Source organism: Panthera tigris, chromosome D4, assembly GCF_018350195.1.
Source record: "Panthera tigris isolate Pti1 chromosome D4, P.tigris_Pti1_mat1.1, whole genome shotgun sequence".
Taxonomy (NCBI): domain Eukaryota; kingdom Metazoa; phylum Chordata; class Mammalia; order Carnivora; family Felidae; genus Panthera; species Panthera tigris.
In genome coordinates, this window is record NC_056672.1 from 82,152,308 (window position 1) to 82,165,996 (window position 13,689).

The 13,689-nt window shown below is 40.5% G+C and overlaps 1 protein-coding gene across 5 annotated transcripts in view; it reads right to left on the reverse strand.

The window, feature by feature from the left end:
• DENND1A (DENN domain containing 1A) overlaps window positions 1–13,689 on the reverse strand; it is a 509,265-nt gene that overhangs the window by 233,479 nt on the left and 262,097 nt on the right. For all 5 annotated transcript variants that reach the window (XM_042963736.1, XM_042963734.1, XM_042963735.1 and 2 more), the window contains one exon: window positions 8,189–8,299. In XM_042963736.1, coding sequence (XP_042819670.1) covers window positions 8,189–8,299 — 111 coding nt within the window. The remainder of the gene's footprint in view (window positions 1–8,188; window positions 8,300–13,689) is intronic.

The window sequence follows — 13,689 nt, forward strand, 5'->3', positions numbered from 1 at the left end:
CACACACAGGATTAGCACAATGCCCGGCACATCGTAGGTGGTTGAAAAAGGTTAACTTAGAAGAATTTTAACAGGGTGTGAGGGAGAACCGGGGACCTCCCTTATAAAACACAGGGGTATGAATCTGAATGAGGGCGTTCTACACACTTAGTCCACTGATGCGGTCAACATACCTCTTTGGCAGTCTTGGAACGATTTACAAGCTACACAAGAAGTTCCTCTAATTACTATACAATCAGGGACTTATTTTTTACCCAAACCAGTATTAACCAGCTCCATCAGCCACCTTATCCTTCGGACTGGGCTCAGATTATTTCTTTGGCTCTCTAGGAGAATTCTCAAATTCCCTCAGTGGGAGGATATTTTAACAATGTGCCTCTGGCTCCTTTGACAGTTCCCACGGCTAGGGTTCTGATAATAGTTTGAGGTGACACCCAATAAACATACCTGATCCCCAAGGCAAGCGCTGTGAAGGGACTATGAGTCATTTGTATGTATCATCCTCCTGGCTGTTTCTCCCTTTCCTAAAGCCACACTGCATCCTAAGGCCCTAAGGTCCTAGGACCTAATCTTGGTCAGTTTACTTCATCTCTCTGAGGGGATGAACCATTCTGTGAAATGGGGATAATACTGATCTTCCAGGACTCTTCTTGGAATTACAGGACACCATGTCCATAAAGGTCTTGTCTTAGACCGACCTGCTATCCATAAGACTTACAAAAAAAAAAGCACCAGGAGTTAAATTCAGATATAAAAATCTGGAAGAAAAATGGGGCCTTTGTGCCAGAAGAGATCACACTGAAGTATTTACATTAGAGAACAAGATTTAGGTAAGCCTTCCCTATTTATCATTTATAAAGGAAAACAATCAATATGAATTAACTGAGCAAAGAGAACAAAAACTCACATTTTTCTTATATAGAGTATCACATTATTGACCAAGAAAAGCCCGAAATGAGTATTACTTGACTCTGAACTAAATATTGCTGGATTCATCTCTATTGACACAGTCATCTATATACAAAATGGCACTCTGGAGTGTTTGACAGTTTTCATCTTTCAGATGCTTGATGGTCCTGAGGAGGATCAAGCCTACATCTTATCAAACAAAATTGAGAAAAATGTGGTTTGCCAAGGTAATGATAGGCCACATCTTGGTTTATCAAGAGAGGGCCATCAGAAACCTCAGGCAAGAGGGGCACCTGGGTGGCTCAGTTGGTTAAGCATCCCACTTGGGCTCAGGTCATGATCTCACGGTCTGTGAGTTCGAGCCCCGTGTTGGACTCTGCTGACAGCTCAGAGCCTGGAGCCTGCTTCAGATTCTGTGTCTCCCTCTCTCTACCCCTCTCCTGCTCATGCTCTGTGTCTCTCTCTCAAAAACAAATAAACATTAAAAAAAAAAAAAAAAAAGAAGAAGAAGAAACCTCAGGCTATTAAAACCTTTGCATTCCCCGTGTCATTGAAAAGACAATGAAAAGTCACTACTAAGGAAATAAAAGGCAACAATTAGAAAACTTTAGGGGCACCTGGCTGGCTCAGCTGGAACAGCAGGCAACTCTTGGTCTCAGGGTCATGAGTTCAAGCTCTACGTTGGGCACAGAGATTACTTAAGTAAATAAAACTTAAAAAAAAAAAAAACCATTTTAAATTCTGAAGTTGGAGAAGTACAAAGGCTTAGATAAAATTGATGTCTGCTCACCTACTGTATCCCTGGAGAAATTACACATCGGGATGCTGTTGGCCACATGTGAGATATAAGAAGAACCACCCCCTTCTTCCTAAAGAGGTTTCTACTATCAATCAGCAAAATTCAGAAGTTATTTAAAAATCAACTGTTTTTAAACAAAAAGTTTAAGTCAAAGTGATACATGTGTATAGCCATAAAACAAAACTACAAAAAGCTCAAAAAAAAGTCCTTAACCTTAATTCCTAGTATTCATATTCAACACAGTATTTATCTATTTCTAAATAACGATTTCCTAATTTTAAACAGTATTTTACTTCCCATTATAGATGTTATTAACTTCTTATAAATATATATATTTATATATATATATATATAATATATATTTATACACACACACACACACACACACTATAGGCCAGACTCCATTCTAAGGACTCTGTAAGCACTAATTCATTTCAATTTCACTTGATATGAGGTCATCGGTGCCCTGAACAAAGCGGTTTCAGTGGAAAGGATGGGGCTAAATCCTAACAGCAGACTGGGGAAAGGGGAGGGGAAGAATTAGACACTTAATAGAAGTAACTCTCAAGGAATTTTGTTCTAAAAGGGAGACTAAAAATGGGATAAAGGGGATGTGGAAGTTTTGTTTTGAGGTTTGGGAGCTATTCCACCATATCAGCAAGCTCCTAAGAATAGCCAATAGAGAAGCAAACAGACACATCAGAGAGGAGCTCAATGTCAGAGGAATTCTCTTAAGGTAGTAAGAAGGAACCTGTAGCATCACCTTCCGAATAAGGCATTCTTTGACCATCGACCTAAAAATGCAATGCCTTACCCTTCCCATTCAGTCTCCTTCTTCATTTTATTATGCTCCTTAGTATTAATCATTAGCTACCGTACTATATATTTAACTTAGTTTACTGAAGGTCTGCCTACTAGAACGTAAGCTTCGTGAGGACAGGGATTTTGTCTGTTGTATCCCCACTGCCTTAAAATGGGGCCATGAAAAATACCAGTTGAATGAAGTCAGGTGGATCAGCAGAGTGGTTGGCCCTCAAGAGAACTAATGGTGTATCCACAACCGAGAAGGCAGAGTGGAGGAACAGGGACCTCAGGAGGTTGATGAGGTATGGTAGCGGCTTCCATTAGATACACACGGAATTTCAGGTGAGAAATCATTTTTCCCCAAGAAGCACCAGATACTGCTGCACCATCTTCTGGGTTCTAGAACTGCCCCTGCCAAATCTCATGCAATTTTAATTCTTAACCTTTGCATAAGCACTGCTTTGTCTCTATGTCTGTGTTGTAACATTTCACGATGAAGGGGCTTGGTATCTTCTTTTTCAACTTTTCAAAAATTCTGAAATATGTATACATATAAAATTATGTATATCATATAATCAACGTAAAAAAAATTTTTTTTAAGTTTATTCGCTTTTGAGAGACAGAGTGAGAGTGGGGGAGAGGCAGAGAGAGGGAGACACAGAAACCAAAGCAGGCTCCAGACTCCCAGCTGTCAGCACAGAGCTCAACGCAGGGCTCAAACCCATGAACTGTGAGATCATGACCTGAGCCAAAGTTGGACGCTTAATCGACTGAGCCACTCAGGTGCTCCCATATAATCAACTTTTAAAAGAAAAAAAAAAAAAACAAAAAACTTAAGAATCTGAAATCCAGCACCCTGGCTTCATGGTTGGCAAACTACCGCCTGAAGGCCAAGTCTGTCCTGCCTATTTTTGTAAATAAAGTTTTGCTGGAACACAGGCTCTCCCACTAGTTTACGGATTGTAAACTATAAGGTTGTAGTCCAGTAATTACAAGACCGTTTGGATTACAAAGCCATATTTACTATTGGACGCCTGACAGAATAGTTTGCTGATTCCCTAACCAAGCTCAAGACAGAAAACAATACTGCTGATGCCCCTTGTATGCCTCTTTCTGACTATACTGTTTTCACTCCTTTTGAGGAAACTGCTACCTAAATTTTGTGTTATATCTTTTGCCCCCATGGAGTTTGTATGTATCCCTAAGTAATATCCCTTTTAATTTCTCTTACTTGAATTTTACGTGAATGAAACCATACTGTATATTCTTCAGTAGCTTCTTTCACTCAAAAGTCTGTATTAGAGACCTAATCATGTTGGTAGTTTAGTTCTTTTTCAGTGATAACAGGACTCCATTGTATGACTATACCATAATTTATCTGTTCTCTGTTGGTGGTCACGCAGCCTCTGTCCAGGTTTAAAAAACAAAAGACCCAATGCTGCTATGAACATACTTGTACATAAACCCCACTATAAATGGCCAATGAGTGTGTGTAGGTAGGTGTATGCACACACACATGCATGCACATGTACACACACACAAACACACACAATTCTACCCAGGGATGGAAGTGCTGAGTTTTGAGTGTATGCAAATAATTGTGCCACATACTTTTCAGAGTAGTTCATAAATTCCCCAATGCAATTTCAATAGAACACTTGACTTTATCAGACATCGCATTTTTGCAAACCTAGTATTTTAATCATTGTCATTTTAATTTGCTTGTCTATGATTACTAAGGCAGTTGAGCATCTTTCCACATATTTTATTAGCCATTTTCTTCTGTGAAATGCCGATTTGTGCTTTTGGCCAATGTTTCCATTGATAGACTTGTCTTCTGCTTTTCAACTGCAGTTCTTTATATATTTCAGATATTAATACTCTGTCAGTTGTTACATATGGCAAATATCTCAACTCCAGCTTGTGATGTGTCTTTTCATTCTCTGAATATTTTTTAATGAACAAACTTTCCCAATTTTAATCTTTTCCTTTATACAATGTACATTTTGGATTATTTGGTTAAATTTCTCCCTACTCCAAGATCACAGATATTATTCTATTTTGTCTTCTAGAAGTTTTAAAACTTTGCCTTTCACACTTAAGTCCTTGACACATTTAAGATTCGGTTTTGCAGAGAGTGTAAGATAGAAATCGTCTCCCTTTTCTTCCCCATGTGGATAATCAATTATTGAAAGCTCCATCCGTTCCCTCAGATTTTACAATGCCACTTCAGTTGTCTATCGAGAGCCCCACACACATGGCCTGTTTCTGCAATGTCGATCCTGTTCCGTCAAGACGATTTGTGTATTCCTGTGCATTACTAGCATCTTAATTACTACAGCCCTACAAAAAATGTTGATATCGGGTAAAGCAAGTTTCCATGACCCATTCTTTTTTTTCAAGTATGTCTTCGCTTTTCCTTGGACTTTTCTGCATTAATTTTAGAATCAGTTTGCCAAGCACTGTGTAAAATCCTAATGGGATTTTCAATGGAACTGTATGCAATCTATATAGATCATTTTAGAGTGGAATGGCATCTTAAATACATTGTCTTCCTATTCATGAACTTACCATGCTTCTCGGTCTATTGGTGACCCTATGAATCTTCCCTTTTAATATGTTAATGTGGTAAGCTATACGAACAGACTTTTCTAATATTATCAACCTTACATTTCTGGAATAAACCCAACTGAGTTATTATGAATTATATTTTTTATACATTTGCTACCAGTTTCTTTAAAACTATTATGTTTATGACTGAGATTGGCTGATAAACTTTCTTTCCTGTATTATCTCCTGTGTGGCTGAATGTCGAGGTTACACAATTATCACAAGAAAAGGTGGAGTGTATTCCTTCTTTCTAGACTCTCAAGAAGTTTGTCTAAGACTGCAGGGATCTATCTATTCCTTGAGATGTTTGATAAAACATATCTGTAAAACCATCTGAGTGTTTCAGAAAAAAAGAAATTATATACTGACTCAACTTCTATAAATTAAATGACCTATTCAATTTTTCTTTCTTGATTCAATTTTGATAAATTATGTTTTACTGTCCATTGCACCTTAGTTTTTAAATACGGGCGTAACACTGATAATAGTATTTTCTTAGTATTTTTAAAAATCTCTGCTTCATCTGCTCTTTGTGCTTGTTGATTTATTCTTGAATTCATTTTAGTTTTGGAAAAGAACAGAAATACTTTTGTGTGTTTAATCTATTATATTTACCTAACAAAAAATCACACAGAAGGTACATTCTTCCTTATCTATAAAAAGGAGGCAATACCAGAACCTACCACACACTGTTTTAGTGAGGATTAAATGAGTTAGTAATTGCAAAGTGCTTAGCACAGTGCCTGGCACATATTAAGAGTTCAAAATATCATAATTTTATTATAGGGAATTTAAATTAAATCAATATGATGTCTTTTTGTTCTACTGAAATTTAATACTCCAATATAACAGTAACTGGTTATGGACTATACTTCAAAAAAAATTTTTAGTGTTTGTTTATTTTTGAGAGAGACAGAGACAGAGCATGTGGTCGGGGTGGAGGGGGAGGGCCAGAGAGAGAGGGAGACACAGAATCCAAAGCAGGCTCTAGGCTCTGAGCTGTCAGCACAGGGCTCGAACCCATGAACTGTGAGATCGTGACCTGAACACTTAACCGACTGAGTCACCCAGCCACCCCTAATGTTTCTTTATTTTTGAGAGAGAGGGAGCAGGGAAGGGACATAGAAAGAGGAAGACAGAGAATCCTGAATAGGGTCTGCACTGCCAACGCAAAGCCAGCCCAATGAGGGGCTCGAACCCACAAACCATGAGATCATGACCTGAGCCGAAATCAAGAATCAGATGCCAAACCGACTGAGCCAGACAGGCACCCCTGAACTAGACTCTTTCAACTGTACTTCTATTCTTTTTTCATTTTTTTCCCAAAGTTTTATTTAAGTAATTTCTATACCCAACATGGGGCTTGAACTCACGACCCCGAGAGCAACAGTCACACGCTCCTCCGACTGACCCAGCCAGGTGCTCCCTGACTGTACTTTTATTCTAATTGGCCTCATAAAGACACAGCGGCAATCCTTTAGTTCTGAAACTCAGTCTGGGTGTTCAGGTCCTAAGATTATGAACTGCACTCCTACTTTAAAATAAAATGCAAAACAAAGCAAGAGGTCTACCCTGGGATGTTTTCCCCTTGAGGGCAAGGGCCATGCTTTTATCACCAAGCATATGCTATGAGCCTGGCACAATGAAAAAACTGTGAGTTCTTGACAAGCAAACAACACCAAAGAAATAATAAAATAATGAAGTTATGATGAAAATCATAAAGAAAACTCTAATAGCCTCACAAAGTTTTCATTATTAGGTGCCTTATAGTAATATGTAAACACTCAACTGATTTTATCCATAGACCCTTCATTAGGGAAACTCTCACTATAAGAAGGTCTTTCTACCCTCTCTAACAGAGAGGTACCTGTTAGGCATTCCACTCCCAGTCAATTTCTGTATGTAAGTTTAACCTCAAAAGAAAAATAATACTATAAAGAGATACTGAACTTCAGTTAATAATAAACATGCTCAATTATTTAGGCGGATGTATACTGATGTCTGTGATTTACTTTAAAATGCATCATAAAATACGATGGATTGATGGATAGCATGTGGGATGGGCAGGTAAATAAACATGTGCCAAAACAAGCACAGTCAAGTGTTAATGGAAAAACCTAGATTGAATTCTATGGGTGTTTACTGTAAAATGATTTCTACTTTCTGTCTTTGAGAATTTTCCTTATGAAATATAGGGAATGATACAAACTCCTATACTTGGCAAGTTAAAAACAAAAAACTAAAATAAAAATATGAAAAAATGTTTATATTATACATATAGCAAAAGCTATTACAATATAAAAGACCTCATTCCAATGTATTAAAAAACAAAAAACAAGAGTCCTATAAGATAAATGGGAAAAGACATTAACAAAATATAAACAGAAAACAAACCCATGGAAAATATTCAGTAACCTGTAACCAAAGAAAAATAAAGCAAACCTGCAATACCATTTTATACCTATTTTATTAGCAAAATTAACACACAAATGCATGAACACACACACAATTCTGGCAAGGCTGCAGCAGAAATGGTAACTCATATGCAGCTGGCAGCATTCACTATAAACAAATACAGCCTGTTTGGGAAGTGGTCTGGCAGTCCCTAAGTCACAGTGTTCATCAAGTCCTTTGACCTGATGGTCTAACTCATTCAAATACGAACTGCATCCGTCCAAAGCAGCCACAAGATGTTCACCGCAGTATTATCTACTAAAGGATTAAACTATGAACAACCTAAATGGCCATCAAGAGAAGAAAGATCTAGGCAATGATGACACATCAATACAATGGAATATGATGCAGACATGTAAAGAAAATGACAATGACGGAAGCTTATGTGAAAATATGCAAAGTGTTCATGACACGACCAAATGGAAAACTATTTATAACTGATTGTGAAGCTAGAAGAATAAATGAAACATGCACTGTAAAGAAACATGAATAATTAATGAAAATGACATGTTGAGGGGATTGTGGCTGATTTTTTTCTAAAATTGTCTTTAATCTTTCTGATCCATCTTTCAATTACAGCAATTAAAAAGCCCATCTCATGACTCTACTCACAGTGCTGAGTTTGCTGCAGATGATGAGAATCCGGCGTTCATACAGCATACTGGCATACAGATGTAACATGTTGTTTACATCCACAGCCACAAAATATTCTGTCAGATTTCTCTAGGAGAAACAAGAAGGGGAGATCGTAGCTTATTTTGTTTGCTCTTGTTACAGGCGGTATCTAAAAAAGCATGTGAAGCAAAAAATCATCAGAAAGTATACTCTCCTCTGCCCCTGTCCTATTCTTTCCACCTGGGAGGCTGAATCCCACTGTGTGTAAAATCATGAAATGCAAAGTTGGAAGAGACTTTAGAGACGAAGCACTTGTGTGTGGTGATTACAGTTTACGTGAGGTCACAGGCAGCACTGTGTTGCTTTTCTTATCAGTTCCAAAGGGTGAGCAGGACAGGAAGTCTGCAATCTTACAAATGAGGAAACCGAGGCTCAGAGAGGGATGCCAAGATCAAAGAGTCTCATGAGCAATAAAGACAGGACTGCAGCTCCGATCTTCTGACCCCAGATCCTAAGACTTTCCCAATGCACTGCACCATACGCATAGTCAAGAGAAAGTACCCAAGGACCAAAATGCTTTTGGCACAGAGCCCGTTTCTGTCCAACAGATCCCACCCGCAAAGGCTGGGCACGCTCCTCTCTTGTCATCACTGCTGGCGTCCCCCTCCTCCACAGTTTACACTCTCTGAAAGGACTCGGCAGGAATTGGAGCAATTTCGAAGATTTACAATTTCCAGGTATTTCACTCAAAAGGCAAAAAAAAATTGCAGACAAGCAGCAAGTGGTGACAAAGCAGTGTTTTAACCAGCTTTTGTCTGTAGCCGGGACTTCATTTCTTTAATTAGTACTCTAGATTGGCCCTCTTTAGGTTTCAGAAAAAATACAATGTGTTTCATTTCTGCAATCCTTTCTATACCCACCTGACTTTAATAATATACATGAATATGTTAATTTCCTCAATGTTACAGGTTTTCAATGCCACACAATATAATCCTCTGAAAATGAAGGGGGTCGGGGAGGGAACACTACTGCCAAGGGGTTGCAATGTATAATGATGAAAGAGCCATAACCCATAAATTCAAGAAAACCAGGTGGATTTTCCATGCAAAATAGCATAAAGTGCTTTTCAACAATATTACAGGTTGGGAAAAAGAATAGGCACTTATCTTATGATTTATTGTTGTTTGATTGGAATACCAGGTTAACCAGTGACCTTTATAGCGAGTGAATTAACAGTTCCATATACTGACTACCTACCAAGTACCAGGTACTATAGCAGATACTTTGGATGTGTGATCTTACGCACTTTCCACAAAACTCCAATGAGGCATTTCTCCCCCAATATATAAAGTAAGTCTGAGAGAGATTCAGTAGCTGGTAGAGTCAGAATTTGGACTCAGATCCAACTCCAGAGCCCATATATTTTCCCTTACGTTACATTGACCCACTTAAACATTTTTAAACATCTACAATACACACAGCTTTACATACGTTATTTCATTTGATCTTGAAACCACTCTTTGAACAGGTATTATCATCTCTACATACAGATAAGAAAACAGAGGCAACAGAGAAAATGAAGTAATATGACCAAGGTTACACACTATGTACATATTCAGTCTTGGGTGAGTTTGTCTCTAAGCCTGTGCTCATCGTTTATATCACTAAAAATTGTAGGTAAAAGTTGTATTCGGGAAAGAAAGCACAGCACAGGAACAAAGCAGGATCAAAGTATGCCTGCTGAAAGAGAAACACTGCTGTTAAGAACTGTTATCCCATTTACTGAGTAATCCTTATGTGCTGGACAACAGGTACTTTACCTGTGTTCTCTCTAATCTTTCTCAACAGCGCTGAAAAAGGCAGTTTCATTTCCATTTTACAGATGTAGAAACTGAGGCTCAGGAGGGGTAAGTAGTCTGCAAAAGTCACCCAGCTAGAAAAGGCAGAGCCCAGTTTCAAAACCAGGTCTCCTGAATCTGAAACCCTTGCTCTAACCACCACGCCGACTTGCCTCTTAACAAACTTGAAAACCAAAAACAAGAAAGGCAGTCTCAATGAGTCAACAAGTGCATCTCTTGCCCGGTGGACTGAGGAGTGCTGAGCTGATGATGTCAGGGTGGGGTTTGTTCTGAAGACCGTGACATGGCAGAGCTATTCTCGCAAACAAAAATACAAGGCCCTCAGCTGAGCATTTCAGTAAAATGCTTAACTGCTGATGAATTACATAAATTTTTCTTTTAGGAGAGGATGGAAGTAAAAAGAAAATAGAAATGAGGAGCTTAAAGAAGGCCAGAAAGCCCATTAGCACTTTTGACAGATCCAAAGATAACTCTGAAGCCACCAAAACGTGGCCTCAAGAGTCTGCCAAGAAGCTTCACGCTGGGTAGAAATATGTTACACAGCTTGCCGTCCAAATAAGGAGACACAGCGTCAGAGACAAATCCTGCACCTTATTTTGGTGGGAGAAAAAAAAAAATCATAAGGATACTTTTGTGGATGGGGAAGGAAACATTTCTGAAATAAAAACACCACTTGGTTGAGGCATAACCCCCAGGCCCAATCGGGTTCGGAGGGATTCAGGTGCTTGTTCCAAAAACTCTACACAGGTATGTTAAAAATATGTAACATTTAGCCAAATTCTCTCTAAACTGTCATGTACTTTTTTTGGTATTTCTCATCCCATCTGTGCTGATTACCAAGATATTTGTGTCTAAACAGAAGCTGTCTTTCTTATCTGCTTCCTCCCCTGCCTCTTTCCTTCTGGGAAGCCACCCGCCCAGGCGGGTGGGAGTGGGTGGGAGTGGCGACAGCCCCGGGAACTTCACTCGGCCTTGGGAGCACCTGTGGGGCAGAGCAGACCATGGGAGCACCTGTGGGGCACAGCAGGCCTTGGGAGCAGCTGCAGGGAACATTTACAGTTTCCACCATGCTTCATCTCCGAAGAACACCCCTTGGAGAAAGGGGTTTTCTCCCTTGTGCCTTAAAGGATCCAGTGGCTTAAGCCCCACCAATCCCCAATTTCTCAAACCTGCCATGCCTTTTCTTACCCTCAGGTCTTTACTTCTGTTGTTTCCTCCTCCTAGAATGCTCTTCTCCTCCTTGAGGACACCCATTTACTTTCTAAGACCCAGCTGAGATGTCACCTCCCCCTGGAAGTCTTCCTAGATTCCTCATTTGTCAAGCTCCTCCACTTTGAGCAGGCATGGTGATTGGTCTCTATCTTATAACCACTCAGTTACAAGTAGGTTTCTGTCACTTCACTGAGGTCCCTCTGGGTATAATGACATATCCCATCACCTAGCAGTTTGATGAAAGAATCAATAAGTAGAGAAAGCAGTGACTAAGCCTGCTTAGCTGGACTAAGAGGAACACACCAGCCTGGAAGACAGGCAAGGTGGTGTATTAGGAAGAACACAGCATTGACGTCAGAAAACCGCGGTCTGAGCTGGATGAAGTGATCAATGGTGAAGGGCTCATGGAAAACAAAATTGACACTAGCAACTCACAAAGTCAGATAAAATGGCAGGGGGATGGGATTGGGAGTTGTTTAAGGTGTGTGTGGCTCTATTTAGTACAAGTGTAAAGAAATAGGTGGTTTGTTCATCAGGTAATGGGGGAGGGGCTGCATGCAGAAGCAGGTGTTTATTTCACAGCCAGCTCAATCATATATCTCTGATGGGTAAGACAAGAGTATAGGGAATAACGAGAAGAGACGACTTCCATAGCAAGTTGTCCTAGTTCAACACTGCAGCCAGAATATACTGTGAGCTTATACTTATAAAGGACACAAGGTATACCACCCTCCTAGCACTTTCCTTCAGTGGGACTAAATCTTCAACCTCCCATTTCTGTCTCCTGTAATCAGCCAATCAACAAACGTATTTAACTCCTACTATGTGTTTAGTACCAACCTGGGAGCTGGGCCTGCAGAGATTAAAGAAAAGATGATCCCCATTTTCCAGGAATTTAGCCTGGGGATGGCAATGGCATCAGTATGGTGTGCAAAGTACTGTGGTCCAGGCCGCACACACTCCAGGGCCGCCTGAGAAGGGCAGATTCAACTTTGCTGGACCGATACAGGAGGAAGGCTTGACAGAGGAGAAGATATTAGGTCTGGGCCTCCCACCAACGGTTCACTCAGTGGACACAGGAGGAAGCGTATTCCAGGCAGAGACAGAGGCAAGGAGGAGAGAAGAGCTCTTAGCAGTTCAGTAAAATGAAGAGCAGGGTTTAGAGCAGGGGACATGCTGGGGCAGGGGAACTGGGTGCAGATTCTGTGAGAGCCTAGACTTCCCTTGTGGGTCAGAGGGAGTTGCCGAAGGATCATGATATAATCACATATGTGTTTTGGAAAGATCTTCCTGGAGGTCCTATGGAGGACGCACAGGAGAGGGCAAGCAGGAAGCAGCACAATCAGTTAACAGGCTGGCGCCATATTCCCGGAATGAATGATTACAGCAAAAAAAACTATTGAGATGAAAGCTTTGGATATGGATGCGACAGATCTCTGTAAAGTGGAATCACAAGACTTGATAATGAATTAGACCTGAGAAGTGGAGAGGGGAGGAAGAAGCTCAGACAACGCCCAGGACTTCCAGGTTACAGAGTACCACACTTGTCCACTTCCCCGGTTTGTTTTTTGTTTTTTTTTTTTCAAAATTAAGCTCTTTATTTATTTTTTTTTTCAACGTTTTTTATTTATTTTTGGGACACAGAGAGACAGAGCATGAACAGGGGAGGGGCAGAGAGAGAGGGAGACACAGAATCGGAAACAGGCTCCAGGCTCCGAGCCGTCAGCCCAGAGCCTGACGCGGAGCTCGAACTCACGGACCGCGAGATCGTGACCTGGCTGAAGTCGGACGCTTAACCGACTGCGCCACCCAGGCGCCCCTTCCCCGGTTTTTTAGAGGGAGAGTCCACTCATTTAATGTGGGATCAGTCCTCCTTCTAAAGAACCATCAATCCTGTCAAGCAAGGTGTTGCCGCTCATCTGGTCTTGGGCCTAGTGTCCTGGGTTATAATGCCACCAAGGCTAAGTCTAAATCACCATTCCCTTTATTCCCTGACAATGAATTCTCTGTGTGACTCACCTACTGGGAAGGAAAATCTTGCTTAGAGGGACTATTTCCAGTGTCCAGACTCAGAAGGGTTCAGTTTTCTCAGTGCCAGTACATTTTTAGGTTTAAGGACATTCTGTTTCCATTCATAGAGCTCAAGCATTATTTCAGTTACATATCAATGATGTGCCTTGTGAGCATTCTCCTATCTGCCTAGCATGTATTATGGGCTTACTCTGTAGGGCTGGGTAGCAGGGATATGAAGCTGACCACTACTTGGGCTGGGAAGGGCTCAGGTCCAAGGAAGGTTTCTAGTCAACAGGGTCAAAACAGCCTTGAAGTTGAGTTTCGGAAAAGGTGTGTGCTGCACAAGCTCCTTAGCCTCTCCAGGCTCCCGTTTCTCATCTCTACAAAGAAATGACAGTAAAGGTCCCTTCCAGC